The sequence below is a fragment of the Chinchilla lanigera genome, unplaced genomic scaffold (genome assembly GCF_000276665.1).
Source record: "Chinchilla lanigera isolate Chin_1 unplaced genomic scaffold, ChiLan1.0 scaffold00069, whole genome shotgun sequence".
NCBI classification, from domain to species: domain Eukaryota; kingdom Metazoa; phylum Chordata; class Mammalia; order Rodentia; family Chinchillidae; genus Chinchilla; species Chinchilla lanigera.
In genome coordinates this window covers 4,093,582-4,117,755 of record NW_004955470.1, presented here as the reverse complement: position 1 = coordinate 4,117,755, position 24,174 = coordinate 4,093,582, and the positions used below count along the sequence as shown (strand labels likewise).

Below are 24,174 nucleotides of genomic sequence, written 5' to 3'. Positions count from 1 at the left end.
AAAGCGCAAGGTCGTGAGTTCGGTTCCCGGTACCGGAGAAAAACCAAAAAAAAAAAAAAAAAAACAAAAGATGGGGATCGAGAGACCCTGCTGGCTATGTGGAAGGGGCCAAAAGAGCCAGTGGCTGGAATCACTGGTCCAAAATGTTGCTTTCTTTTCCTTCTCCCAGGTCACCACTTTCACGTTATATTTCATTCATTCATTCACTCATTCACATATTTTTATATTTTTACTGAGCTTCTAAAATTGCAAAAGTTAGCCAGGCATGATGAGGCATGTCTGTAATCACAGCACTCTGGGAGGCTGAGGCAGGAGGATCAAAAGTCTGAGCCCAGCAGGGCAGCTTAGCAAGACCCTGTCTCAAAATTTTATTTTTATTTTTTGTTTTTTTGTCTTTTTGAGACAGGGTCTCCCCATGCAGTTCAGGCTGGCCTTGAGCTCACTTTGTAGTCCAGGCTGGTCTCGTACTTGCAACGATCCTCCTGCCTCAGCCTCCCACGTGCTGGGATTATAGGCACGCACCACCACGCCCGGCCCCTCGAAATTTTAAAAAACGACTGGGGATGTAGCTCAGTGTGAAGGCCTTGAGTTCAACCCCCAGCACACAATAACAATAATAATAAAATTGCAAAAGTTATACATATATATATATAATTTGCAACAAATTCAATTAGCACAGAGTATATAAACAGAAAGTACAAGTTCCTCCATTCCAATGCCCATGGATTGTTTTCTTGCTAAGCATTTTCACACCATCTACCCTCTTCCTTATTGTATCTACTCTGGGTCTGAGGCCCTTTTCACTGGATTAAGGTAATTTTCACTGGATTGAGGGTCCCTCAAAGGCAAAAGTCCCTTACAGTTGTCATGTGTGTGTCCAGAATGGTCACTATCTCACACACATTTAGAGAGTGAATTGGACTGCCCTTAAAGGGGATGAGAGTGGCCAGGGGTTTAGCTCAGTGACACAGGGCATGCCTGGTAAGCATGAGGTCCTGAGTTCAATTCCCAGCGCTCCCCCCCAAAAAATAAGGGAGTTTAAAATAACACCACCAAGAATCAGGGGTCAGAAGAAAGGAGGAAGCACTTAGCTGGTGACTATAGATATAAAATTACACCTCTGCTTCCTGAGACTATATTTATCCTCAGGTATTATTTCTGTTTTATTCTGTTTCTTTAAAGAAACACAAATAGCCAGGTGTGGTGGCGCACACCTATAATCCCAGCACTTGAGAGGCTGAGGCAGGAGGATTATTGCAAGTTTGAGACCAGCCTGGGCGACAAAGTGAGCTCAAGGCCAGCCTGAACTGCATAGAGAGACCCGTCTCAAAAAGACAAAAAAAAAATCTAGTTTTTGGGCTGGGGATATAGCTCAGCGGCACAAGTGCCTGTCTGCCAAGTGCAAGGTCCTGAATTCAATTCCCAGTACCCCCCTAAAAAAAGTCCAAAACAAAAATAATCTGGTTGTGACACAATCCAATTTATTTATTTATTTGTTTGTATATTTTTTGTTGTTTGTTTTTTTGGAGACATGGACTCCCTGTGTAGTTCAGACTCGTCTTGAACTCAATAGGTAGCCCAGGCTGACTTTGAACTTGCAGTGATCCTCCTGCCTCAGCCTCCTAAGTACTGGATTACAGGCGTGCACCTCTGCACCTGGCGTTTGTTTGAAAATATAGGGAGTCACTATATTTTCCAGAATGGCCTTGAATTCACTGTGTAGCCCAGGTAGTCCTCAAACCCAAAGCAGACACTTCAAAAAAAGAAAAAGAAAGTAGATACCTCAAACCTGTGGTGATCATCTGCCTCAGCTTCCGAAGTGATGGGGTTGCAGGCATGCACCACCACATCCAGCAAAACCAAATCAATTTCTTTTCCACAGTTCGAAGCATGCTGGTCTCCCACATGGCTCTGGGCATCCTATTAGATTCCCCAGCAGGAACCATAAGGACTGGTGGAGTTAGAATGTTGGCTATGTCAGTGGCTCCCACAGCCTCAGTCCCTGTGACAGTCCAGGTGTGGCAATAGTCACCTCAGGCATACCAATAAGGCAAGTTGCCCCAAGGGTCCAGAGGTCCTCAGGTTTGCCCTAAGCAGCTGCCATGGCACAAAAATCCATGGGGAGCTTTAGCAGCTCACCCCTCTTGCTGGGCTGCAGGGCCTTTGTTTCCTGAGGGGACTGGGTCAGACCCAGGTGCTGTCCTACTTTATTTTATTTATTTATTTATTTTTGGTACCGGGAATCGAACTCACAACCTCACACTTGCCAGGCAGGTGCTTGTGCCACTGAGCTGCATCCCCGGCCCCTGTCCTACTTTAAATTTTTGGCTGTGAGGCTCTTCCTGGGCAGGATGGCTCAGGTGTGTCCCCTGGAATTCATGTGTTGGGAATTCGATCCCAAAGTCATCTGCTGCTGGTCCTTGGAAGAAGGGACTTTGGGGAGGTGCTTGGGGGGAGACGGGGTCATTAGGACACTGGCATGGGTGGCTGTATAGGAAGGGGCCTGGGGTGCTTGAGCTGGCACACTTGCTCTGTCTTACCAGGGGATGACTTCTGCCGTGCTATGATGCAGCACAAAGGCCTTCGCCAAGGTGGGGGTGGTAGCCGTGGTACCTGCCTGCAACCCCAGCACCCTGGGAGGCTGAGGCAGGAGGATCTCAATGTCAAGCCCAGCCTGAGTAATTTAGTAACCTAGCAAAACCTTACGTCAAAATCAAAAATTAGAAGATTGGGAATATAGCTCAGTGCAGAGGCCCTGGGTTCAATCCCCAGTATGGAAAAACAAACAAAAACAAAGCAAGAAATGGACAAAGACATCTGTCAACAGCACAGAGCACTGCAGCTAGCTCCTGTACAGTAAGCAAGACCAGACATAGTTTTGTCCATGCCCAGGCCGAGCAGGGGACCGAGCTTGCCCAGCCAGAATTCTCGAACAGAGCTTTCCCACAGCAAGGCGCATCCCGAAACGGAGGTGATACAAGCTTCAGGCTGTCTGCGGCAATGGCCCTTCTCCGTCTCAGCTTCTCACCTGGAAGGGATAGGGGAGAGGTTACTGAGATTGTTGGGTGTCCTTTGGGTTTGTCTTCAAGAGATTATGTGTAGGGAGCTCGGTCCTCCGTGTGGCAATGTTAACAGGTGCTAGGACCTTTAAGAGGCGGGGCCTAGAGGGAGGCCCTTACTAGCGCCTCCCTCTCTCTGACTTCTGTCTGGACCCGGTAACAGCCAGAGACCGAATGGGTACAGCTGGCCACAGCGCTGGCACACGCACTGGGAGGGTTGCACAAATCTGAGGCCAGCCTGAGCCACACAGTGAGTGGAAGGCTAGCCTGCACTACAGAGTGAAACCCTGTCTCAAAAAACCAGCCAACCAAAGAAACAAATGGCGCTATCTGATCTCAGCCTCTCAGCCCCGACAGCAATGAGCTAAATAACGCTCTATTATAGATAACACGCCCTCTGCCTCAGGTATTTATTATAGCTATGAAAAACTGACCAACAGTGAGTTTCCTTTGCAAATGGAGATTTAGAAAGTTCAAGCAATTTGCTCAGGACCAAACAGAAACGGATTTCTGTGCTGTTCTCTAAGGACTTCCCTCAAAAAAATGGAACAGTAGTACACCCTTTACTCTGCTCCAGGGATCCAGAATATGATGTGGTTTTATTTCTTTTCCGTTCAAGGTTTTTAGGCAGTTTCTGTTAAATTTCCCTTTCTCCTTCCTTCCTGAGATCTTGGAAGGATCCCTTAGCTTTAGTATGACTCTTTGTATTAAAAGCCCAGTCCTGGCTAGGCACGGTGGTGCATACCTGTAAATCCAGCACTCAGGAGGCTGAGACAGGAGGATTGTTGCAAGTTTGAGACCAGCCTGCGCTACAAAGTGAGTCCAAGACGAGTCTGAACTGCATAGCGAGACCCTATCTCAAAAAAAAAAAGCCCAGGGGCTGGGGATTTAGCTCAGCGGCAAAGCGCCTGCCTGGCAAGCGCAAGGTCATGAGTTCGGTTCCCGGTACCGGAGAAAAAAACCAAAAAAAAAAAAAAAAAAAAAAAAGCCCAATCTGGTCCATTAAAAATACCTGTCTTGTTTTCTATTTGCTTGGCCCATATTCCCCCATCACTTTTCTTTAGGATTGCAGTTTTTGTTTGTTTTCTGTGTGATGCTGGGGATCAAATCCAGGGGCTCAAACGTGCCAGGAAAGCCCTTTATTTTTTTTTTTTTGTTTGTTTTTTTGTTTTTTTGTTTTTCTCCGGTACCAGGAACCGAACTCACGACCTTGCGCATGCCAGGCAGGCGCTTTTGCCGCTGAGCTAAATCCCCAGCCCCAAAAGCCCTTTAAATGGAGCTACATCTCCAGCTCTTCTTTTTTGTGTGTGTGTCTTTTTGAGACAGGGTCTTGCTGTGCGGTTCAGGCTGGCCTTAAGCTCACTTTGTAGCCCAGGCTGGCCTTGACTTGCAGTGATCCTCCTGCCTCAGCCTCCCAAGTGCTGGGATTACAGGTGTGCACCACCACGCCTGGCCCTTCTTGTTTTAATTTTTATTAGTACATATGTGTAGTACATAATGTGCACATTCCATGTGGGGAGTTGGTATCTGTATGTGACACATTTTAATTCCTTTTCATCCCCTGTCCCTCCCTTCCCTCCCCCTCTCCCTCTTGATCCCCTCCCCCTTTCGAGAAAGATCTACCTCCTTACTCTCTATGAGCTAACCAGGCCTTAATCTATTTATCTATTTATTTATTTATTTATTTATTTAAGAGACAGGGTCTTGCTCTGTAATTCAGGCTAGCCTGGGTAGCCCAGGTTGGCCTCAAACTCATGGCAATATTCTTACGTTGGCCTCCTAAGTGTTGGGATTACAGACGTGTGCCGCAATGCCCAGCTCTTATTTTATTCTGAGAGTAGATCTCACTAATTTCCTCAGTCTGGATTCCAACTTGTGATCCTGCTGCCTCAGCCTCCCAAGTATTGGAATTGCGGGTCTGTGCCATGGTGACTGGCTGTGTCTGATACTGAGCGGCAGGGCCATGGGCTGGCTCTGCGATACTTCTCCCTTCCTTTCCAGAGTCTAACTTCTCCAGTTTGGAGCCTTAGCATTTATTTTTACTTAATCTCCCACAGTAGCCTCTTACGGTTTCTGGTTGTTGCTGCTTCAATGAGTGTGACTTGCGCCCAGGTTTGGCTCCTCCTGTTTCTTTGTGAACAGGAAACAAATCCAGGGCCACTTGCGTGCTAGGCGAGCGTTCTACCACTCTCGGAGATCTACCTCCAGCCCCAGGCTCTGGCTTCTGTGGTAGTAGAAGCTTCAGCTCAGCCTCTCTCCAGAGTCCCTGCAACAGCTTCTGGCTATTAAGTTGCTCTTTGCCTGCAGAAAGCCTTCTTCGATGAATCCACCCAGGGCTGCAGTGTAGACCCCCCGCTGCCCAGTCCAGGTCTCTCCCTCTCCTCCTTCTGCTGGCGTCGCGGGGGCAGAGAGGAGGGCTGCTGCCCCAGCAGAACTCCCACAGTGGCATGAAGTTCTGCTCTCTTGGCCAAAGTCTCCGAAGTTTCTTGCCTCGCCCTTTTCCCTTGACTTTAAGAGGCTTGTGAGTTATCTGTCGCTGCGCAGTGCCTTTCCCCTGAGATGGAGTGGCTCAGACGTTTATTTTGCCGTTGAGTTGGGGGGTCAGAGCAATACCTAGGAAGGGCTTTAGCAGGTGGTTCTGGCTCTGAGCCTCATGGGTGACAGTGGGGCTGCAGGCATCTGATGCTTGACTGGGGCTGGAAGATCCATTTCTAACTCACCTCCGTGGCTGTTGAGGGGAGACCTTAGCTTTCACCATGAAGTTTTGTGCATGGGGCTGGTTTTCCCTGGAATAAGTTACCTATGACGGAGAAAAAAACCAAGATTAAAGCCACTTGCCTTTTGTGACCTAGCTTCTTGAAGTGACATAACACTACTTTCCTGTTCTGTTAGTCGCAGGGACCAAACCTGAAATCCCGTGTGGAGAAGCCCCACAGGCATGAACGTCGGGGCGGAACCATTGCCGCAGGTGAGGGGACTTCCTCTTCCTGAACGCTGACCCATGAAGAAATTTTCCCTCGCTGTGACCCCCAGTAACTTCTCTTCAAAACTAGAAATTTGAACCAGGCAAGGTAGAACCAACCTGCAACCCCAGCCCACTGGCAGGCTGAGGCAGGAGGATTGCAAATTTGAGCCTAGGCTGGGCAATTTAGTGACTCAGTGAACTTGTCTCAAAATTAAAAAAAAAAAAAATTGAAAATGGGCCTGGGAGGCCGGGCATGGTATGCATGCCTGTAATCCCGGCACTCAGGAAGCTGAGACAGGAGGATTATCACGAGTTTGAGGCCAGCATGGGCTACATAGTAAGACCCTATCTCAAAAAAAAAAAAATAATCCAAAGCAAACAAAAAACACAAAAAAAACCCACAAAGGTCCTGGGGGTGTGGGTCTATGTGATGGCCCTGGGTTCCATGCCTAGGACTGTACACACACACACACACATGACATTTGGTCTTTTGTTTTAGAAATTTGGTCTTACTAGGATGATTAGATTAGATAGCCAATATATATATAAATCTCCAATTACCAAAATACAACTCATGATCCTTTTCTCCAAAACAGGTATTTCTCATAATTTCCTTTTTGTCAGGATATGGCAACTGTACCTTTCCAGTGGCTTTGACTAAGGTCTTGGGGTCACCCTTCTCTCTTCTCTTGCTACTGGACCTCTGTCAGCCCCCTCAGCAGACCCTGCTGGCTGTACAATGAAAGCACAGTCATCTCTTGTGTCCTCAGAGACATGGTCCCGGACCACCCAGAAACCAAAGTCCTTGCCAGTTTGGGTCTCTTATATAAGTCTCTGGCAAATAGGAAAGGGCCTAAGAGATGGAGGGAGAGCGAAGGAGGGAAAGGGGATGTAAAAAGAAGTAAGATGTGTCATATATATGCACCAAGTCCCTAGAATGAATGTATTCATGATATACCACAAACGTGTACTAAAAAAGGCATAATGTTTGCATATAAACTACGCACATTCTCCTATATAATCCATATGCTGTTTCCTTTTTTTTTTTTTTTTTCTTTTTCAGTGCTAGAAATAGAACTTAGGGCTTCCTACATGTTAAGCAAGTGCTTTACCACTGAGCTATATTTCCAAACCCTGTCCTGTATACTTCAAGTCATATCTAGATGACTTATGACATCTAGCACACTGCCAATCCTATATAAATAGTTGTTGTTGAGACAGGGTCTCGCTATGCAGTTCAGGCTGGCCTTGAGCTCACTTTGTAGCCCAGGCTAGATTTGAACTCGCAACAATCCTCCTGCCTCAGCCTCCCAAATGCTAGGATAACAAGCATGCGCCACCATACCCAGCTCCATGTAAATAGTTTTTATGCTGTATTGTTTAGGGAATAGTGACAAGATAAAAGAATGGATGTGCTCAATGGAGATACAGTTTTAAAAATTACTTTTGAGCTGGGCTTGGTGGTGCATGCCTGTAATCCTAGCTCTGTGAGAGGCTGAAGTAGGAAGATCACAAGTTCAAACCCAGGAGATAGGTATGGTGATGTATGCCTATCATCTCAACAACCTGAGAGGCTGAGGCAGGAGGTTCAAAAGTTTAAGTCCAGCCCAGGAAATTTAATGACTTAACAAGATCCTGTCTCAAAATAAGAAATTTTAAAAGGGCTGAGAATGTAGCTCAAGGTGAAGGCCCTGGGTTCAATCTCCAGTAGCCCAATATAGTAACAATAAATATAAAGGGCTGGGGATGTAACTCAGTGTTAGAGCTGCTCCATGGTAGAGCACTTGTCTGTGTGCAAGGCCTTGCTTCCTTCTTCTGCACCAAACAAAAACAAATGCCTCAACTAACACCCAGCTAGCTCCCCCGACTTCCGGCCACCACCCAGGCCCCAGGCACCTTCTTTTCTCACTCCCATTATGCACCTTTCCTCCTACCTGGTCTTCCTCCTTTACCCCACCCCCCTGCAGTCTATTTTTAAGTCAGCAGACAGAGGATCCTTTAAAAACACAAGTTATATTTCACAACTCCTCCCACCAAAACCTGCCAGGGGTTCTCCATTTCTTGTGAGGTAGTAGTTGAAGTCCTGACCTATGATCTGTTGACCTTTGATCTATTGACCTTTGACCTACAAACAGAGGTTTGGTCTCCAACTGAGGGGCAGAAGGTTCTTAGTGGGGTGCTGATGTGATGGAAGCAAATTTTGGAGTGTTAATTGTGGCAAGCTGTTGGATGAATGGGGGGAGGGGAGTCCAGGAAAAAGTTACCACTGTAATCTAAATGTGAAAGTGATGTAAGAGCTAAACTGGCTGAGGAAATGAACAGGATCTGTCAATTACAAGATCCCAGCACAGCACCAATAATTCCCAGGATTCCGAATGTGGAACTTCTCGCGGGTTTCCACAAGATGTGGATGGCATAAAAGAGAGATGCCACAGGGACCCTGTTATCACGCCCTTTTGTTTTTTTACTTTATTTTTTGTGGTACCGGGGATCAAATTCAGGGCCTTGCGCTTGCCAGGCAGGTGCTTATGCCATTGAGCTATTTCCCCGGCCTTAGAGCCTGCTATCATGACTTCCCATGATAAACCATACTGTGTTTCCCAGATGCAGCGTGTACTTTCATTTTTGCTTTTATCTTTGTTTTTTCTTGTTCAGCCCATGTTCACCTGGAAAGTTGGTGTCTCCTGTACCCATTCACCCCTCACTTTTGGAATAAACTTTTGGCACCATTTTTGTTTTGTCTCCTCCAATTCTTTGTTCAAGACAAGAAGGACCTGAAATACTTTTGATTGGCAAACCATTTCTAAAGGAACTACGCAATAACAAAGGAACCAATAACAGTTAATAAAAAATAGCTCCCACTTAGTAAGTGCTAACTATGCGTCAGATCCTATGAGGTGGGTATTAGCATTATTCTCACTCTACAGATTAAAACCTGGGTCCCAAACAAATTAAATAACTTGCCCCAGAGATCCAATAGCCAAAGCCAACAGAACTGAATTTCAAGCTAATATCAAACTTACATGCAGCACATTCCAACTTGTCATTTTCTTTTTCTTTTTCTTTTATGGAGAAAAGATAGAACAAAATTTCATACAAAATAATAGGAGAATAACAATAGTTAATACATGACATGTTGCCAAGCATGGCGGCACACGCCTGTAATCTCAGCACTTGGGAGGCTGAGGCAGGAGGATTGTTGTGAATTCAAGCCCAGCCTGTGCTACAAAGTAAGTTCAAGACCAGCCTGAACTGCATAGTGAGACCCTGTCTCAAAAAGACCAAAAAAAAGAAAAAACAACCATTACATGTTGTTATCCAACTTGTCATTTTCATTGAGAAACGTCATTGGAGCCAAAAAACACCTCCATGACAGAAGACAAAAATTTTTGTTTAAAAAACAGCCACAAGGCCCCATCTGATGGCACAAAACTGTATCTCTGCACTTTGGGAAACTGAGACAGGAGGATCACAAGTTTGAGCCCAACCTGGACAATTTAGCAATTTAGAGAGATCTTATCTCAGAGCCAGATATGGTAGCACATGCTTATAATCCCAGCACTTAGGAGGATGAGGCAGGAGGATCACCATGAGTTCAAGAACAGCCGGGGCTACATAGTGAGTTCAAGGCCAACCTGAACTGCATAGTGAGACCCTGTCTCACAGAACAAAAAAAAAAAAACAACAAAATAAATAAATAAATAAATAAGGGCTGGGGATGCATGTAGCTCAATGCAAAGGCCCTGGGTTCAATCCCTGTACTGTGAACAAATAAAAAATAACAGCTGCAAGCTAGGGGTGTAGGTCAGAGGTAGAGTGGTGTTTAACACAGGTCTTAACTTTTCTCATTGCTGTAACAAAATATCCAACACCTAAAGTTAAAGGGGGAGGGGCTGGGGATATAGCTTAGCAGTACAGCACCTGCCGACAACCTCAAGGTCCTGAGTTCAATTCCCAGTACCCCCAAAAATAAATAAATAAAGTTAAAGGGGGAAAGTTTTATTTAGCTCACAGCTTGTAGAGGTTTTAGTCTATAATCAGCTGGCTCAAAGGCAGGATGGCTTGGCAGAGGGGCGTCAGAGAGGAGAAGCCGTTCATGGCGGCAGAAAACAGCAAAAGTAACAGGGACAACCACCGTTCTTTCTGCCCCTTTTATCTTATCCAGGCAGGTAGCACTTAGTCAGGGTAGGTAGCACTCACACCCTTAATCCTAGTGCCCTTGATCCTAGCATGGCACCATGAATTAATTCTCTAGATCCAGCCACCTCTGAAAAAGCCCCACCTATGATCCCACGAGGCTCTTGGGGGGACATCTAGACACAAACCATAACAACATGCATAAGGCCCTGGCTTCCATCCTTAAGACAAACGACAACAAAAACAACCGGTCATGTCATATGTGCCTAGTTGTTCAAAAACTACTGAGTATGATTTAAAGAAATATGCCATGTTTTTATTTATTTGTCGTTGTTCTTTTGTTTTTCTGAGACAAGTTCTCCCTACGTACTTCTGGCTGGCTTTGAACTTACCCTGTATCCCAGGCTGGCTTCAAATTCAGCAGTCCTCCTTCTTCAACCTCCTGAGTGCTGGACTTAGAGGCGTGTGCCACCGTGCCTGGCTCTCCGACATGTTTTTTTTACAATTGTGCTCCTTGCACATTCGCCTTCAGTTTTTCTTTCATTTTTTCTGATATCAATTAATTTTTTAAGTACCCCATTTGTAATCCACCCATTTTTTTTTAATCTCACCTTGACTTCCTGGCTTCTGCCCTGAGCCAACAACCCGCAGACATCTTTTGCAAACGGTCATCGTAGGCAGGCAGGCAGGTTTCCCTCGATTGCGTGGCTTCCGTTTGTCCTGAAGAGCCTACACTTCTCCAGCCAGGTGCTGCCCCAGGCAAAGCACAGCAAGTATTTCCCACTTTGTCTACTACACTGTCCCTTGGCTTAGCTGTACCCGCACCTTCCCCACTCCAAGGTCCTGTTAGTCTTTCATGGGCAGGTGGTGAATGAAAGTGAGACTCTCTGAAACCTTTCCTTAGCTGTTCGACCTTGAGAGCCATAGCGTGATAGAATTTGCACAGTACTCACTTCTACCCTGCATTCAAATCCCTCAGCAATGTCCTCAAGTCAGCTAGTAACTTCTTCACTTATAAAACTACTTCTAGCCAGGCGTGATGGCACACACCTATAACCCCAACACCCAGGAGGCTGAGGCAGGAAGGCTAGCTTGGGCTACATAGCGAGTTTAAGACCAGCCTGAACTACAGAGCAAGACCTTGTCTCAGAAACAACCAAAAAAAAAAAAAAAACCCAAAATAAAAGCAAAACAAAAAACAAACTCATAAGCCTGCTTCTGCCACATGTACTTACTTTTAAAGGGACCAAAGTCACTTTGCCAGAACACCTTTCCAAACCTGAGTAGGAAGCCCATAACAGAGCTTTATAAACAGTAATGTGTGCTCTTGCGGAACTCCTTACAAGGGCAGCGTGCTCGAACTCATGCCGTCATCCACTTTGGGCCTCCAGCAATCCCACATGGTAGGTTTCACCACTCATTGTACAGATAGAGCATTTGAGACTCAGAAAGATTACAAAACTTGCCCCCACGGTCATGTAGCAGGAATTAGTGAGACTTAACAGTGAAGACAGTGGCCCCAAAATAGCACTGGGAAGGGAGTCTGCTGAGTCACGCCCCTCCAGGGATCTCGTGGGAACATGGGCCAGGTGTCCTGCGGCCGTCTGGGTCCTCCCCAGAGCAAGGTCAGGCGGGCCGTCGGCTCACAGGTGCGTGGGCGCTTCATGGGCACCGTGTGAAAACTGCACAGAATGGACCCTAAAAAGTATGTAGTTGCCTCCAGGGTAGAGAGTCTATGCTTACACAATGGCTGGAGTTCCCTCCTAATCCCCTTAAAAGCCTCTAGACAAACAGCTCTCGTGGGTGTCCTACTCAGAACCCCCTCCCAGCTGGTGGGAGCTCTGTTTCCTTGCTTTTATGTCTTATTTTTCTGTCTTTGCTGTTGCAGTGTTAGCTCACATCCTACTTCCTCCATCCATGGTTCATTCTTCTTCACCATGGGATATGACCCTGGCATTCTGGTAGCTGTCATAGACTAGAGCTGGTTCTGATGCCAATTTGAATATGCCAGGGTTCTCCTCCCTCTTCCAGTCCTGCACTGGAATGCTTGGTGACTCTCATGCCCTAACCCTGCAACAAGCAGGTCCTTAGAGGCAGACCCTGACTTCTGGAGTTCTACTCCTGATGGAGTCACCATAGTTCTGAGACCTGGCCTCCTGGATACAGAAACTTTATCAGTTAATTCACTAGTGGATAAATAGATTGGGAAGAGTAAGTCATTCTGATTCAATTGACATGTAATTAAGTGACAAACCCAAATATTAATTTTTTCTTTCTTCCCTTTTTTTTTTTTTTTTTTTTTTTTGAGACAGGGCCTCACTATGCAGTTCAGGCTGGTCTTGAACTCAATATATAGCCCAGTTTAGCCTAAAACTTGCAGTGATTCTCCTGCCTCAGCCTCCTGAGTGCTGAGATTACAAGCATGTGCCACCAAGCCAGACTATAATACTAATTTCTTGATTTATACTGAGAAATTAAACTTCTAAGAGAGCTACAATGTTAGATGTCCACATGAATACACTGGAAGAATAGATTCCATTTGAACAAAGTCAGAAGATGACCCAAAGCAGGATACTTAGAAATACTTTATCCCCTAGACAGAACTAATGTAACTCTTATGTATTTCATCTCTTGACTGTTCTTTTTCTTTCTCCATAATTATGACATTTTGTTGAATGGGTCACAATTTCACCAGATTATCGTTCATTACAGTTTTCCTTCCCTCTAGGAAATTTAGAAAACATCATAAATGCACATACAGCACATTTTATAATCATCTCATCTCCAGGGAAGATTTTACAAAGCTCTTTACTAAAGCAAATCTCATACATAAAGCTAGAAGGGTATTCCTGTTGTATCCCTACCCAGCTTCAACAGTTATCAACATTCCACTGGTTTGGGAATTTTTCTAAAAATCTGCCCTCTCCTCCCCTAACACACACATAAGTGCCATGTCCCCAACAGCATATTTTAAACCAAATTTCTAAATCTTATCTTTAAATCTCACCGCTAAATGTAGACATCATCCTCTGTCTGGAATGTATGCATACTCCATGGAGTGAGTACAAATATTCTCATCTTAAAGCCTGCATCTCATGAGGTTGAGAGGAAATCCTGGATGTGAATAAGTTGTAGTCCAGTTCTTCTGGGGGAGAGGCTCAAGACCAAGTGCTGGTTCCCATGTTAGACCCGTGGACATGGGGGCACTTGGGGGTGAGGCCCAGAGCCTGTGTATTTCAGACGTACACAAGGATTTTGGGCATGGAGGTCTGCACTGAGAAGTCACTGCTGGAAGTTGCTGTCCAGGTAGCATCAGAGCTGTTCTTTTCTGTGCTGTTCTTTTCTGCTGGGACCTGGTCAGCTGTGACTAGAGGGCTGAAGACAGTGACCCCCAAGTTCCCCTGTGGCCCCTGAGAAGGGAGGGGTAGTCATACCTGTTTTGTGGACCCCTCCTTTGGGTCCTGGGGTTGAGCTGGTGGTGGACCTGAAGGGAACAGCAAAGCTTAGACATGAAGGGTGGGAGGGAAAGAAAGGATGGGCCTGGAGGGGGAGGGGCATCAGCCCCTGAGCCTACCTGTGTGGCTTTGAAGTTGGCAAATGAAAGAATCACCCAGATGCATGGCTGATAGTGCATTAGAGCGTCCCTTGTCCTACAGTTGTGCACCCTGGATCATGGGCTATGACTCCATGGAGAAATAGGCAGCTGAAAGGGCGGTAGACCCCCCTTTCAGTCTGTGGCCCGGCACGGTGGCTCAAGCCTGTAATCCCAGCTACCTGTCAGGCTGAGGCAGGTGGATTTCTCCAAGTTCGAGGTCAGCCTCAATAACATACTGAGTTCAAGGCTAGCTTGAACTACATAGTGGATGCTGTCTCAGAAAAACCAAAACAAACAAAAAACCATAACCACAATAACAAAAGGCAGCTGTGTGCGAACAGCGTGTTGCTGGAGGGTGTTTGACTCCTTTTTCTCTTTCCTTTCGCCCCTGGACAGTGCTAAACGGAACTGAACCTGGGACTTCTGGGAAGCAGAAGCTGTAGAAATCCCACCATTCATTCTTTTCCTCCCCATGTTATAGTCTGAGAAACAGCTTATAACTGCGGTGCTGTAGCATATTCCAGGACAAGACTCCTTCTACTCTTTCTCTGCCATTCAGGTGAAGACCTCCCACCACATCCTTTCTCGTCATGACTCCCTTGTTTGCTTGCCTCTCTCAAACCCCAGGCTCCATTCCTTTTCTTTCTTTCTTTTTTTTTGGTACCGGGAATTGAACTCATGACCTTGCGTTTGCCAGGCAGGTGCTGTGCGGTGCTCCATTCCTTTTCTTTGACATGTTCCTCATTAATTAATGAGGCGTCTCCCTATTGCAACAGTCAGAACAAAATCATCTGGGACATTCGCTTTCCATACTCTTCTCTTTTAAGCAACTTTTCTTCTATCATGAAGAATATTATAGTGAGAGATCTGCTGACAATAATCTCTCAGAAATGTAAGGGGACAGGTCATACAACAAAAATAAACTCAGGTTGCCTTTGAGCACACAGTATACTTAAAATGAGGGCTGGGAGCTGGGCATGGACATACCCTTGTAATTCCAATTACTCTGGAGGCTGAGTCAGGAGGATTGCAAATTCAAGGTCAGCCTGGGTGCCTCAGTGTGGTCCAGTCTCAAAAAAATAATCAATTTATTTATATAAATAAATAAATTTAATATACAAATGAATTGATTTGGTTAATATTTAATTGATATAAATAAATTAATTTAACCAATAATTAATCAAAATTAAAAGGGCTGGGCATGTACATAACTGGATGCTGTGTCAAAAAAACCGAAACAAACAAAAAACCATAACAACAACAACAAAAGGCGGCTGTGTGGAGCATCCCTGGATTCTATTCTCATTACCTCAAAGAAGAGAAAAAGCGGGACTGGAGGTGTAGCTCAATGGCAGAGTACTTGTCTAGTGTGCAGGAAGCCTTACCTTTGATTCTCAGCAATGCAAAAAAATAAAGGTTAAAATGGTAGCTTTTTTAACCACAATAAAAAACAAACCGACTGACAGAGAAATACCATGGAAATAATTCTTTGAAACGCTTAGAATCCCTGCTACATACTAGTGATGGGTTAGGAGTCAGGTCTGGTATAGGAAATGAGTAAGGCCTGCTTCCTGTGGTCCAGGAGCTCCCAGCCTCCACGAGGAGACAAATGCATAGTCTGTTAATTGAGCTACACAATTCCAGTGACACATATACTAGACATGTGCACAGCCTGATTTGAGTCAGGTTGTGAAAGGCCCTGAATGCTTCACTAAGGAGACTGACTTTTATCCTAGGGTAATTCGGGCCCATGAATGGCTTTAAAGCCGGAGTATGCATGCATGAATAGATTTACTGTAATTCTTCATGTCCTATCACCATACATCTGCTTCGGGTAGCCTGAGTAAAAGATTAATGGGTTCAATTGCTTTAAAATATGCTCATATTATGTTTCTCTTATCAAATATACGTATGCTCAGAAAACAAAGAATTGATGCACGCATGTGCACATGTGTGTGCGTGTGGGGGTGTAGTGTGATGTACTGGGGATTGAACCAGGGGCCTGTGCATGCTAAGAAAGCATTTTGTCACGGAGATACAGGAGATACACGCCCAGCCCAACATAGTTGACTTCGGTTAAGTCTGTATAGAAGCCATCGACACAGATCTGACGAGAGTTGAGAGTTGTATAAGGGATGTGTGTGGAGCACATTCAGAGCTAAGACTGGCGCAGACTTGGCCTGAGGGCGTCGTGGAAAACCTCCAGGAGGAAGTGGGCTGCAGGAAAAAAGAGGAATTGAGGAAGCTAGGCAGGAAGCTGGAAATTGAGAGTGAAGCTGAGGGCAGGCCCGGATGGCAGAGAGCTTTTGCGTGCCAAGTCGAGGACTTGAATCTCTTCCTTGAAGATGACAGCAAGCCGTCAAAGGCCCTTTAATAACAATGATGAGGATGGAATGTGTTTACCACATACCCGGGGCTCAGCTAAGGGTTTACCGATATTATCTCCTTTACCCCTGACACGTACCACGGTTAGATAGTTTAGATCACATTGGTGACCTTGTGAGAACAGTAACCCAGACCAGTCTGAAGGGAGGCACAAGCTGTGGTGGCTCAGGAGAAATAGGAAAGGAGGGATGAGAAAGAAGGGATCGAGGTGATGCTGAATTATTTGTGTGCTTTCAATTCTTTCACGTTTGTGGTTTGTTTCATGACCCCAAATTTCTGGGCATACATTTTATTTGTACTTAAAAAGAATGTCTTCTGCTGTTGTTGAGTGGAGTTATAAATGTCATCAGGTCACGTTGGTTGATAGTACTGCTCAAGTCTTTCACAAATTTGACTTTTTAGCCGGGTGTGGTGGTGCACACCTGTAATCCCAGCACTTGGGAGGCTGAGGCAGGAGGATCGTTGCAAGTTCCAGACCAGCCTGGGCTACAAAGTGAGTTCAAGGCCAGCCTGAACTGCATAGCGAGACCTTGTCTCAAAAAGACAATAAATAAATAAATTTGACTTTTTCCCCAGCTACTTTAATTCTGGATGTCTATTTATCCTTTCAGTTCTGTATCCTCTGATAAATTCCTTACAGTCAGGAAGGTACTAGGGCACAGACCATAAAATATTTGTTTGGAATAGCAAGAAAGATTTTATCTCTTTAAATTTAAAAATCACCACTAACTCGGCAGGCCTAGTAAAGCGCAGGTCAAATGCAAATAAGGGAGTCAGGACATTCGGCCAGGCCCCTTTCCTGGGTTGGCACGGCAACTGATACGAAAGACAGCCAATCGGTGAGATACTCACCTGTGGGGGCGGGTCCTCAACAAGAGCCAATGGGACGAAGGGAAGAGGATCCTACGGGCCAATGGATTGGGCGAGGGGGCGGGCCTCTGATGAAGGGACGGCGGTGGGAAAGATGGCGGTGGCTCTGCGCTTCTCTGGCTGGTGGCAGCGCTGGCGGCGGCGTTGGTCTGCTAGGGAAGGGTCCAGGATGTTGTTCCTTCTCCTTTTGTTGGGGTCTGGGCAGGGGCCGCGTCAAGTCGGGGCGGGTCAGGCGTTCGAGTACTTGAAACGGGAGCACTCGCTGTCGAAGCCCTACCAGGGTGAGGCGCCCGGGGCAAGGTGGTCGTATGGGGCGGGTGGGGGGGGAGGCGTTGCTCGGCAACCTGCGCACCTTGTTGGAGGTAGCGGCCCCCCAGGACTTCTCGGCCCAGAGAAAACGGCCGGAGGCGGATAGGGACCCACTTTTGAGTACCCCAGGACGGAAGGGCAGGGGTCCACCCCCTACCTTTCTCGAGTCCTGGAAGTTCCCAATAGTTCGAGGCAGTTCCCAATTAGTCCGATGTCACCAGCAATCGGAGCGGCCGTGGGAGCTCGGAGTGGACGGGAGCCGTGTGGGAAGGAGTGGGAACAGTGGGGAGTGACTAGGAGCCTGCAGCCCAGAGCCAGGATCGCGATGGAGTTGTGAGTGTGCCAGAAATAAAACCGGAGGAGGAACCGGGGTAGAAGTTGACCAGACTGAGAAAGAAGACAAAATTCTTTTGCTGGTTACAGTACTACTGTTCTCCTGACCAGGATCCGTAGTGATAAAAACGGCCGCTTAGCTTTGCTGTGTTTATTGGTCATAGGACCCTAATATGTCTAGCTTATCGACCAGAAGATAGGTATGGGTAAATAAAAGGATTGCAAATCAGTGCGATAGCTAACAAGTAATTTCCCCCACTGAAGTGCGGATACCAGAACAGGAAGCAAAAAGCATACACCACTACTGCTAATGTATCATTTATTCACCCAGCAGCTACATCGCCTCCCAAGTGCTGGTCGTCCAGCAGGTCATACAGAAACTAAGTTTCCACTCTAGGAGGTTATAGTCTGGAGATGGGAAGAAGTGGTTTAAAGGATTAATTTAAGAATTAAGCCCACAGGCCAGAGGGCCAAGCTTTTTTGCTATTACAGAGAATTTTTTTTTTTTTCTTTCATAGTGCTAAAGTGCACTCATAAAATGAGAGTAGATCTAAGTTGTTGTTACTATGGCATGCATGAGGTGATAGCTCTGCTGTACTGTGGGGTCTTCATCTGACATGGGTCTTGTGAAGAGAAGCTGTAAAGATGGGACGGACTTAAGATTTATGTGTCCTGTGGTGGTATATTTCCATAATCCTAGCACTCAGGAGGCTGAGGCAGGAGGATCACCACAAGTTCGAGGATAGCCTAGATTACATAGCAAGACCCTGTCTCCAAAAAACAAAACAAAAAGATTGATGTGTAGCCAAGCACATGCATGTGATTGTAGTTTCGGCTACTTGGGAGACTGAGGCCGGAGGAACATTTGAGCCCAGGGGTTCGAGGCCACCCTGGACAACATGAGACTCCTTTTAAAAACAAAAAAAGTGTGACAGAAGGTGGGAGACCGAATTGAGTGACATGAAAGGGAAAAAAAGATAAATGGCTTCAACGCATGGAGGATCTATGGTAGATCTTTGAACGGGTTAGTGTTGAAGAATATGAACTGATCCACTTCCTCCCCATAGGTGTGGGCACGGGCAGCTCCTCACTGTGGAATCTGATGGGCAATGCCATGGTGATGACCCAGTACATCCGCCTCACTCCAGATATGCAGAGTAAACAGGGTGCCTTGTGGAACCGGGTGGTAAGAAGGGTTTTTTACCTCCTGTGTTGTTGACAGCACAGATTGTTCTAAAAAAGTTCAGCAGTGGCATATCAATGACTTTTATTGTCTATTTTTAGTATTTTTAAAATAGCTACCAGGGAAATTATGGTAACTTAGCTAATAGAGAAGTCAGATACTTAGGGAAATGTTCTTCATTGCCCTAATTACAGCAAACAGTTCATTTGGAATCTGTTTTCAGAAATGTCTTTAATTCCTGATTGAGCCGCTGGTACTATTTACTGGGGCTTAATAGCATACTTCTGTTTTAATTGTTTCATTTTATAAAGTGGAAGACTAGAGCCTGCAAGGTGGAGCACACCTGTAGCCCCAGCTTCTAGCAAGGCTGAGGCAGGGGGATTACTTGAGTCCAGGAGTTCAGGGCCAGCCTGGCTGCATAGTTCAAGGCCAACCTGAAGCGCCTCTGGACCCTATCTCAAAAGAATTTTTTTTGGATGAAAAATCACTGAGCTATTGGTCATTTTATTTATTCTTCTCTGGACTTTTTCTAGCTACATTGTCTTCCTTGAGACAAGAAGTGAATGCAGTATTCCCGATGTGGCTGCACTGTGATTTTGTACAAGTGTAAGATGCTTTCTTTTTAGTTTCCAGGGCTCTTTCTAAACCTTTTATGACCATGTTACTTTGGGGGATCATTTTGACATCCTTTGATACTTTCTCTCTGGCTCCCATGAGTAAAGAAAAAATAATCTTTTATATGATTCTTCTCATTAGTTGTAGATGAGTGAGCCTCAGAAAAGAGAACTCTTTCTTTTCCCTTGTTCATTTTCTGAAGCAGAGGATTCTCACGGAGTGGAGAGATGAGAGAGGTTTCTCTGTGAGCTCTCCTCGCAAGCTGGCCCCATAACCCAGATTGTGGTGCCGAGCTTGGTAGAGTGTAGAGCACGGCAGCAGATGTAAAGGGCAGTTTGAAGACATGGCTGCTAAATCCAGCTCTGTCGTGGGCCCTGAGCAGGTTATCTACCCTGCGGTTTCGCTTTCTCCATCTTTCAGTGAACTTCATAAGACCTGTTCTACTTGCCTACCAGGGCTGTTGTGTGAATATAAGACAATAGACATGAAAATACTTTGGAAAGTTAAAATGGCTGGGGAAATACGCGCTGTCATTTCACCTATTACAGGTTTCATTGGTGAGACTCTTGGGGGAGAATTAAACGATTATGTCCAAGCCTTGAGACTGCTGCTGTCTTAGTAGCTGTCTCTAGGCAGCAATTCTAGCTTTAGGTCTAGTTCTCTTGCCCTTTTTCAGATTCTCTGGGACCTGTGTTCTCTGTTCCTTGGCTATCAGAAAGAGCTGTGGGGCCGTTTCTGAGTTATTTGTGTGGGACACGTTTGTTTGGACAGTGGTTCTTAAATTTGGCTGCCATTAGCATTGACACCTGGGTCCTACCTCCAGAGCTTCTGGTATAATTGGAAGAGGGTAAGCTTCCCTATTGTGATTTTAAAGCTCCCTGTGGAGATGTGTGCAACAAAGTGTCAGAACCACTGTTAGTCACAGCCCTGAGGAAAACCACAGAACATTGTGCTGCCTGAGACAAATGCCTCTTGACTCAGTGTGACCTTAGCTGGCTCTGCTGTCTTCCCAGTGGCTTCATAGCTACCTGATGGCTACGGGGCAGCTTTCTGCCACTGAGCTTCACCTTGCCGTGAAATACAAATGAAACAGCAGGAAGATAAAGCCCCAAGATGACAAGACAGGGACTGGGCTCATCAGAGGAGGCTAAGCTGTTGGAACTCTCCAGGTTCCTTGCTGAAAGCAGAAGCACCCAGCCCCCTTCCATTTTGATTTTGTATTCCTAATGCTTTTGGAAAATATCCCAGAAATTCAAAATGAAAAGCAAAAATGATCAAGCAGTATATTTCCAAAGAGCCGGAACAATCTATTTGGAGAGTCTTTGGCTGAACCCAGCTGCTCTGTCTGCTTCTTACCTTCTTTCTTCACAGTGGACTTTAACCAGGGGTCTCCCTAAATCTCTTTAAAATGGTTAAACTATTCAGAGCGCGTGGCCACTTGCCTCCTCCTCTGGTTTTACAAGGTCTTGATACACAATTCACAAACGAGAAATCGTCTGATTAGTACCCACCTCCTGATATCTCAGCGGAGGTTATTCCCGCTGTGAGCATGGTGTTTGCCTCTGGACTGTGCTTCCTGGCCTTGGCATTGAGGGTCTGGGGCACTGTGACATGCCCTTCTTGGGAGAACTCACACCCGCCCCTCACCTGGGCAGAGGGCCAGGTCCAGTGAATTAGAGCTGTTTATAGTATCCACTAGTTATTCCTGGAAACCCGTGGCATAATGGCATAGCTTTTGTTACTGTTTTTTAAGAATAAGGCTTTGACCTTTCTTTAAATCCTAGCTTTTTAGAGTTGCTGGCAGAGCAGTGACCTTAAATTGCAGATGAGGGTTAATCCAGCTGCGTGTATGAGGAGACTGAGACTCTTCTCTGGATAGCTGTAGGATCATGGTGGTCTCTCCTGCCTTTTCCAGCTGAGGAGTACTGTTGTGTTTCTGCAGAGAGATGTTGAAAATAATTGGGCTTTTTATTCACTTTTCATGGTAAATGTCATAAGTGGTTGAATGGCTCAATCTGTTTAATATTATGACCGAACAATTCACAAATCAGGTTTCAGTTTAAAGGCTCAGCCTTAAGCCTGCATTTATGTTTTCCGAGTCTGTAGGGAGCCACTGAAGGCTTGAGGGGTTTGCTTTCCTGCTCCTTGTTGACCCCGGTGTCTGTTTCACTGCAGCCATGTTTCCTGAGAGACTGGGAGTTGCAGGTGCACTTCAAAATCCACGGCCAGGGCAAGAAGAACCTGCATGGTGACGGCCTTGCAATCTGGTACACAAAGGATCGGATGCAGCCAGGTACTGGAGACCCTGGGTTGCTCATGTGTGTGTGGAGGGGTGGGCCTGCTTTGTTCTGTGCCCTCTTAAGGAGAAGGGTTTTCCCTCCCCCTGACATCTGTCGATGAACACGGCCTGTCTAGTCTCTAGCGTGGGGTCTGAGCCCAGCCGAGCGTGACTCACATGAGCGATTTCCTGCTTATTAGTTCCTCCCAAGTTTCCCCGTGAAACTTGGCCTGGCGGCTGGGCCCTGGCTCTCCCAGACACCGCCGGTTGGTGAGCTGGTTTCTTCTGGACACATCCAGTGAGTAGTCTCAGCACTGTGAGTGAGAGAAGAGTTACGTATTTTCCCTTGTGTGGGGACCTTGCTCTGGGTAGATGTCAGGCTCAACCTGATTTGACCTGCTATCTTTTGCAGCAAGAAGTAGAACTTGGGAATTCAGTTTTCTCTTGGGAACACGATCTGCACCGAGTGTTTGTGAAGCATAATTCTGCGGGGGTTCCTTAGCAGCCGTTAGGGTCAGGGAGATGCGGTAGTGCTAACCAGGATTGCAGTGGCCTTCTCTCTTTCCCTGCCTTCCACAGCAAATAACTCCAGCTATTGCCCAGGCCCTGGTTACAGGCCTCATACTTTGCCAGGTGCATTTACCTGTGTGTTCTCGTCTTAAGGAGGCCTGGGAGTCATTGAATCTCTCCTTTCCTTCAACGAGGGAGCTGTTATTCTTTTGTCAACTCTTGGCTTTATCTCATTGTTCATCTGTTCTTTCTCTCTAGGGCCTGTGTTTGGAAACATGGACAAATTTGTGGGGCTGGGAGTATTTGTAGACACCTACCCCAATGAGGAGAAGCAGCAAGAGGTAATGGCAAGTGTCAGAGACGTAGGTCAGGTGCTCCAATGTCACGGTTCTTTCCCTCAGGAGTGGTACACAGGAGGGGACAGAGGGGACAGCTAGTGAGGGGTCTTCATCCACTGAACTTTAAAAGCTTAGTGTCCTTGCCAGTTGTTTTTCTAGAACTATTTATGATTGCACAGCCCTTTGGGAAAAGCTGTCATGAGCAGGTGCTTTTTCTTTAGTGTCAACAATGTTCTGTCTCATGCAAGTTCCGTCACGGTAGAAATTGAGCAGAGGTGGCCAGTTGGTGACCTAGAGCAGCATGAGAGCAAGCTGCATCGGTGTCACTCAGCTCCCCCACTCTGACTCCATCATGGCTCTGTGCTCTTCTGCAGCTTGCTCGCCCTTTCCAGCATCTTTTTCTTCTTGCTCTTATCCACCACGAACACCAGTTCTCCTTGCCTGTAGGCTCCCGGTAAAAGGAAGCTGATGAATCCTAGCATTCTCATGGGACCCAGGACCTGGCCATCGGCAGACCTTCTTGTGTTTTACGTGCGACTGTAATGATTCTTTACTATTTTCTTACACTGCCAGTAGGCAGTACTCTGTCGTATAACACTGCCATCCGATGGTGGTATAATTACTACGACAAGTTGTCACTGAGTGTCCTGTAGCTAAGTACGATTTCACAAGGAAGGTAGGACTAGGAATGAAGGCAGAGTTCACTTGATTTTTTTCCCCAAGATTTATTATGAAGAATTTAAGATCTGTAGAATGAGCATTGTATTCGCAGCCCCCCAGTGCAGTAGTTAACATTTCTCACGTGCGCAGGAGAGGAGCTGGGAGGGGAGGCCCAATTAGGAGAAGAACCTTTTGTTGTGAGTCAGTGAGAGTCGCTCCGCCCTGCTCCTTCTGGGTTTCTCTGTGCCTCACCAAGCACTGTGTAAGTGCCAGGCCCCGGGAATTATGTCTGTTGAACAAGATCAACATGAGCCCCCCTACTGCCATCCTAGTGTCATGGGGATGGGGGGTGGTGGGGCTCTGGGGCACTGTGGAGGACTCAGTCTGAGCATCTGGCCTCAGGGAGGTGGCAGTGTTGGTGGCAGGGGGGAGTGGGGAGGCGTCCTCGGGAAAGTAACATTTACGCTGAGGTCTGCGGGGTAAGGCTCTGGTGTTCGCTCTGGTGTTCATGCAGAGGAAACAGCGTGTGTAAAGGCGCTTGTGTGTGAGGAGGTAAAGGAGCACAGGCTAGGATGAGGCTAGGAAGAAGAGCAGGCTCAGCAGTCTTCTGTGCGCACAGTGCCAGGGCCGCTGTGCGCGTGCACTCTTCAGCACTGCCCTCCCCCCTCCTGGGCCTGTCCCCCAGCTTGGGCCCGAGTGGCTGGGGATTTAGCCCAGCACCTGCAGCCTGTGTGCGATGCCCACTCACCACACACAGTGTGGGGCCAGGTTCTGGAGGGTTTCATCCTGGTGAGGGTCTGGATGTGATCCTAAGGGGTGTGTGGGTGCACTGAGGGTTTTTAAAGGCCGGGAGAGTCTTGGCTAGGTTTGTAGTCACACCAAGGAGCCAGCGGTAGCTAGAAACACACCTGAGAAAATGTGGGCTTCAAAGCTTGAC

At 46.5% G+C, this 24,174-nt stretch overlaps 1 protein-coding gene and 1 long non-coding RNA gene across 4 annotated transcripts in view; one reads left to right on the top strand and one right to left on the bottom strand.

The window, feature by feature from the left end:
* Positions 1 to 1,583: 1,583 nt before the first annotated feature.
* LOC106150288 lies at positions 1,584 to 17,080 on the bottom strand. Of its 2 annotated transcripts, XR_001237012.1 has the most exons (4): positions 16,994 to 17,052; positions 6,665 to 6,756; positions 5,128 to 5,859; positions 1,584 to 3,028 (listed from the first exon to the last, which is right to left on the bottom strand). It is a non-coding gene; the product is annotated as an uncharacterized LOC106150288 (long non-coding RNA). The 2 variants fall into 2 exon arrangements; XR_001237011.1 differs by lacking the exon at positions 6,665 to 6,756 and having other exon boundaries at positions 16,994 to 17,080.
* Positions 17,081 to 17,093: 13 nt separating this feature from the next.
* Positions 17,094 to 24,174, top strand: part of Lman2l (lectin, mannose-binding 2-like) — a 19,940-nt gene continuing 12,859 nt past the window's right edge. For both annotated transcript variants that reach the window (XM_005400668.2, XM_005400667.2), the window contains exons 1-4: positions 17,094 to 17,292; positions 18,721 to 18,839; positions 21,627 to 21,744; positions 22,498 to 22,580. In XM_005400668.2, coding sequence (XP_005400725.2) covers positions 17,106 to 17,292; positions 18,721 to 18,839; positions 21,627 to 21,744; positions 22,498 to 22,580 — 507 coding nt within the window. In that variant the 5' untranslated portion in view covers positions 17,094 to 17,105. The remainder of the gene's footprint in view (positions 17,293 to 18,720; positions 18,840 to 21,626; positions 21,745 to 22,497; positions 22,581 to 24,174) is intronic.